This window comes from Bidens hawaiensis, unplaced genomic scaffold (genome assembly GCF_021521415.1).
Source record: "Bidens hawaiensis isolate Kalapana, Puna unplaced genomic scaffold, B.hawaiensis_p1.1 tig00011861_1, whole genome shotgun sequence".
In the NCBI taxonomy this organism is placed as follows: Eukaryota; Viridiplantae; Streptophyta; class Magnoliopsida; order Asterales; family Asteraceae; genus Bidens; species Bidens hawaiensis.
Genome location: NW_027491946.1, coordinates 277424 through 283804, shown reverse-complemented (window position 1 = coordinate 283804; position 6381 = coordinate 277424). Strand labels below are relative to the sequence as shown.

Here is a 6381-nt window from a genome sequence, read left to right as displayed (position 1 = left end):
TGGTTGAAATTAAAATTGATTCAGCTAGAAATGACGGTTAAATCAAATACGCAACAAAACATAAAACATAAAACTTACTAATAACTAAATTAACTGTCTTCATGAATAACAATCACCAATTATTTCTATGATTTCTTCCTTCTACATTTCTTTTTAGCCGTCGAAGACTTATTATTTTCAATTGCTTACTTTGTCCAAATTCGAATTCGAACCTACAGGCTACAGCTACTTTGCTTGGGCTTTTGTTTTGTTGGGCCCAATCTTATTTAAGTAATAAGATTACTTAAATAGAACTTTTGCATTTAAAGTTACAACTTACAAGTTACAACACCAACATCAAATTACCCAAAATATTATTATTTTTTAATATTATTATATAATTCACTTTTAAGCAGTTGTGATTTTAATATTTTATGCATCCAGAGTTATTATAACCCCTTTTTTATCTTAATATAATAAATTATTATTATTATTATTTGTTTGTTTACAAATTTAATCTAATAATCTTTGGCTTTATTTGCTAACCACTAAGTTGAAGTTGATAACTATTTTAGTAAATGATATGTAATAATAATAGTAATAATAATTATTGTTATTATAACAATAATAATAGTAATAATAATTTTGAATGGCCAATGAAAATTTTATTAAACAACTACAATCAGGACTAACAAGTAGCTAGCATCACACCAAATTGCCCATACAACCAATACAAGATTCACTTCTTATCATCAACTTTGATATTTGTATTAATTGCTTATTAATTATTTATGATTAGCTAATAAATAATAAATATTTGTGTGTTTACCAGATCATGATTAGTAATATTGAGTTTATACGTACACCTTTGTATTATAAGAAATATAAAATATATAACATGAAAAAGAAATCACAAATTTTGATAAAATAAATAACATATTAATGGGTTAAAATGAAAATATGGAAAAGGTTTATGTTTAAAATAAAAAACTATATTTAAATAAAGTTGATGAAACCTAAGTATCAAATCATCATTAATTATTTTTAGTCAATGAGCTGGTGATAGAGTGGTATTGAAGATTGTAAATTTAAATTAAACTTGACATACACTATCATTTGATCATTTTCGTCTGCATGGATCGATCAGTACTTTCGACACTTTCATCTAGTTTATATTTTCCCTTGGTTTTTATACTAGGATTTCATTTTCGTAATGTCGAATAAATTAAATTATTATTCTTCATCTTTTTAATGTCTTTATAATTTTGTAAATACTAATTGTTCGTAAAATATCAAACCGATTGACCCGGCCATTATGCTTTTTGTCCTTTTTTTTCTTTCATAAAATGATTCATTAACAACGGATTTTAATCAAATAGAACACTTTGATTAATAGGTTAGTCTCAAATCTTAAAAACACAATATTTCCCAAAATTTTATTTTATCAAATTAAACCACTCCTATTTATTGCATAGTCATCCACGTACGTAACAACATCTTATGTTCAATCAATTCCAAATATATTAACATTTAATCCAACAAACTCCCTTAAATGCTAAAGAAATTAATACCCCTTTAAAATTTGCAACATAAAAAATAAAAAAAACGTACAACAAGCTGCACCGCTAGTGTGACACAATTGTTCACCATATGGAAAACCAGATAGAACCAAAAGATCCCTACCACCTTACATACATAATCCACTTCCTTCTCGGAGCCGGTTACCTTGTCCCATGGAACTCCTTCATCACCGCGGTCGATTACTTCCAAGCTCTATATCCCGAACACCACGTCAGCAAGGTGTTCTCAGTGGCATACATGGTGGCAGCCATGACAGTTCTTATTATTCTAACGTGTTGGTCCAACATGATGAAGTTGCCAAGGCTTAAAGTGAGGATGAATGTGGGATATTGTTTGTTTGTTTCGGCTTTGATGGTTGCACCGGTGACTGATTGGATTGATCATAGGAATGAGGTTAAGTTAAGAGGTTCTAATGTGGCTTTTGTTGTGGTGGTTTGCATGGTGGCTGTGACTGGTTGTGCTGAAGGGTTAACTGGTGGAAGCTTGGTTGGTGCCACCGGAAAACTGCCCGCACGGTATATGCAAGCGGTTGTTGCAGGCAATGCTTCTGCAGGTATGCATTAATAAGTATTTAATGAAATTATTTTGAGTTTTTTATTTATTTTGATTGATATATAAGAAGTGTGTTTATATATGATAAGTGTATTGTTTGGACAATACAATAAAGTAAATAATATTATGTGTAAACATTAATGGCAAATGAATATTAATCATGTATCTCTATATTTTCATAATTAATTCAAAGAGCTATCCATGAATTTATTATTATTATATATATAAGTGATGATCATTGTAATAATTTTTGGATATTACTTTGAAAAATACTTGGATGTTCTCACCAATACATACAATACGGATACTACGAGAAGTTGTCTAGTGGTAAGAGGTTTGTCATTTCTTAATGGAGACGTAAATTCGATTCTCACTTAAGCCAGTTTGAAAGATATTCAGGTTAATGGACGAATCAGAGCTTTAATCTCAATTTCAAACCTGACATGGGGCGAGTGTTTACGGATTTAATCTGGTTCCCGTGCATCAGGGGGTACGGTCGAGGAGTCGAGCACCAACACAGCCCCGAAAAAATAGGTTTACACGTGAGATTTTTTTTTCGTTAAAAAAATATACAATGATATAATGATTTCCATAATTATTAAATACTAATTCATCTAAAATTAATTTCTGACTTCTTTATTGAAAAACTTTTAATTATCTTTTCTTCTTCCTTTTACAACTAGCTATTTACAAAGATAACTCACTCATTCTTTAACTCTATCACTAACATCTTTTAATAGTCATAATACTTAAATCCTCATCATTTTCAAAGGCATAACTTATCTAATACGGCCTTTTAGTTAATTATAATATATTAGAGTAACAAATAAAACCCACTTACATCCTCTTTATTATGATAGAAATACCAAAATGGTTGTATCCCTGTCATATCAATGTTTGAGAGAAATATGTGGTTCAGGATTCTAGTTCTATAGTTGATAAATGTTTTGTTTTGAAAGTAAAATTAAAGAATGTATATGTTAGTTGTTCTAAATAATAGTTAAAATATATGACAGAGATAGTCCATAATATCTTCTTAGTCTTGATAGGGATTACAATACTATCTCTACTCAAGGTAGAGATCATCTTCGTAACTTATTTCTAATCTTGATAGAAATTTGTTACATTTTATCATCTTTCTCTATTTTATCGAGTTAGAGATCATCTCAAAAACTTCTTTCTAACTTTAGTAATTAATAATCACTATTTTAAACAAGGTAGATATCACTTCTCTAACTTATCTTTAGTTTTAATAAAGATAACCATTCTTCATTCATGGATACAAATAAATGTTTTGAATAAAAATAAAAAAAAAATCTCACAAAATACTCGGTCTTTTATTTATTTATTTTTTAATAATGTTTGGAACCACCTCCAATACCTGTGTTAGTCTTTCTGAGACATGATGTCAACCGTTTATATTGATTTTGACGTTTGAGGCCTGGTTCACCCAAGAACACTAATTTCACATTTCTATCATGAAAAGTGTGTGAAGATTTTTTTATATAAATGTCCAATGATGTATATTTACCTTTGTTGATTTGAAATTTGACTTCCATGAATTTGCAGGGGTGTTGGTATGCACGTTAAGGATCATAACCAAAGCTTCACTTCCTCACTCAAGAAAAGGCCTTAGAACAAGCACACACATTTATTTCTTCACAAGCACACTCATTGAACTCCTTTGTATCCTTTGTTGCAACCTCCTACACAAATTACCAACCATCAAACATTACAAGACCAAAGCCCAACTCGATAACCCACCCGAAACCACCTCCAAACCACGAAACACACTCGCTATCCTAAAGAAACTTTGGTGTCTAGCTATGTCCATGGTCTCAATCTACGTCGTGACACTATCAATATTCCCGGGCTACTTGAGTGAAAACGTCAAATCAGTGCGTTTTGGTGATTGGTATCCCGTGTTCTTGATAACAACTTTTAATGTTGGTGATTTTTCAGGAAAGTGTTTGACCGCAATTTATGTGATTAAAAGGAGTAAATGGGTGGTATGGGGGTGTGTCACAAGGGTGTTGTTCTATCCACTTTTTATGGGTTGTGTATTTGGACCCAAATGGTTCAAGAATGAGGGTCTAGTGGCACTTTTAACGTTGTTGTTGGGCGTTAGCAACGGGTATTTGACAAGTGTGGTTATGATTGTGACTCCTAAATCTGTTCCGGTCGAGGAATCAAACATTGCCGGGATTGTGATGAGTTTGTTTTTGGCTGTTGGGTTGGTGGTTGGTTCGGGTTTGGGTTGGTTGTGGAACATTTGAACATATGCAAGCCCCTTTATACTTTGAGAAAATAATTATATGCATGCTATTTGAGATTGATTTGTTTTCTTTGGGTTTGGTTAATATTGGTTACTTTGATTGGTCTTTTGAGTTTAATGATGAATTAATCAACTACCTATAATAACTTGTTAAAACTGGACCGGCCTGGTTGGATTGGGAACGCTTGCCGGTTTGGTTAGCACGAGTTGAACTGCCACTAGTTCAACCGACCGGCTTCTTACTAGTAGTAGTTAAACCGGTGACCCTTGGATCTGGTTTGAATGAACAAAACATTCAAATATAAGACTTGAACTTAGCAAGTCTCATACACATATGAGATGGGTTATTATCTAGAATTTTGGCTATTTTTTTTTTCTTTTCAAGATTTGGAATGCACATTAACCTTTCAAATTAAATGAAGGTTATGTTGTCATGATTTATATTATCTTTCCAAACAACATGATGGTTGGAAATCTTTTGAACCAAAAGTGTTGCGTAAATATGACTAGAAACCCCTTAATAACCCGACCTGAACTACATGAACCAAAATAATCGACCCAATCAAACACCTCTAACCTCCACCACCGAGATGCATGAGAAAATCGCTAGGAAGCATACAAAGCATCTAAGACCATTGATTAATTTTTAATGGATAAGATTGAGGTAAGTTCTTAATTATTCAGAAAACCGTCACATACAAATGCTTATGGTTTTTTACTTAAGACATCAAGTATTTCAAACCTTAACCATCATCTCATATCATTGCGTATATGAATGTAAAGAAAATGATTTTTTTTAAACGGTGGTGGCAATTTAATATGGCAATTGATTATATGCGTTTGTGAATGTTTTTTACCCCAAGCTATGTTGATAGTCTTAACACTATATAAATGATACCATCATTATAGCGATATTCACCGGATTCGTTTATTAAATAGCTTTTGACTTTTAATAATGCCACTCCATTACAACTTGGCACGTGTTGGAAGAATCATATATTTCAATCTAAGGCAACAAATTTCATTTTGTATCAAACTAGTGTTTTAATCAGTGAGTTGTCGTGAACAGGTCGGTAAAACTCGAGCGATAACAAAACACAAGTGTTGTCGGTCTCGAGTGTTGATGCGTTAATTTTACATGAATTTGGTCGAATACCGGGACTAAAACCAAAAAATATTAAACTTTAGGTGGACAAATGGGAGGCGTCGGTTGGTAAAACTCGTGCGTTGGTAAAACCCGAGCGTCGTCGTTCCTAGACATTGAGTTGGCGAGTCTATGCAAATCTGGCCAGTTTTCGTCACGTACGTTATGGTACCGGAATTAAAACAAAAAATTGGCATTCGGACGATCTTCGTTACCATAGGAGAACTAAAACAAAATGCGGGGAAGTCTACAATAATTCAATTGGTTTCCGTCACATTCGTTACGTCTACTAAACTAACAATAAATACTTGACTAGTATGGTGCCGCCAAGTGGCGCAATGGGCGCTTAGCGGCACCAAACTTCTCAAATGTGAAATATAATAATTGTAGCAAATTGTAAGGTTTAGGATAATATCTTCGCGCGTGAAACAACATATTCATTTTTTTAATCGATCAACAAAGCATGGTCACATGGGTATATATATTGGCAAAAAAAAAAGAAAAAAGAAAAACACCCGCACTCACAATCACAAACAACGCTAGCAACTCGACCTGCCACCAATTCCAGAGGAGACTCACATTTCGAATGCCTTCTGTGGTAAAACCCTAACTCGTGCACGGCATTTTGTCACAAACTATCTATTCGCACCCATACTATAGAGCTCGAATCACTAATCGTGTTTCCTGCACCACGTATCAGTTGCCAAAGCCAAGTAAAATTGTGGATGAGTCTTATCAAGAGTGTTTGAAGAGAAAAAATTACAAGGTTTTAACAACCGATGTTACGTTTAGAAAAAAATTAAATTGTGGATGAGTCTTAACAACCGATGTTACGTTACTAACGGTTTGG

At 32.8% G+C, this 6381-nt stretch overlaps 1 protein-coding gene across 1 annotated transcript; it reads left to right on the top strand.

The window, feature by feature from the left end:
* Window positions 1-1577: 1577 nt before the first annotated feature.
* LOC143539363 (equilibrative nucleotide transporter 8-like) lies at window positions 1578-4737 on the top strand. The gene is made up of 2 exons (XM_077032703.1): window positions 1578-2113; window positions 3682-4737. The coding sequence occupies exons 1-2, from the start codon at window positions 1630-1632 to the stop codon at window positions 4386-4388; spliced, it is 1191 nt and encodes a 396-aa protein (XP_076888818.1). The 5' UTR covers window positions 1578-1629; the 3' UTR covers window positions 4389-4737.
* Window positions 4738-6381: the final 1644 nt, after the last annotated feature.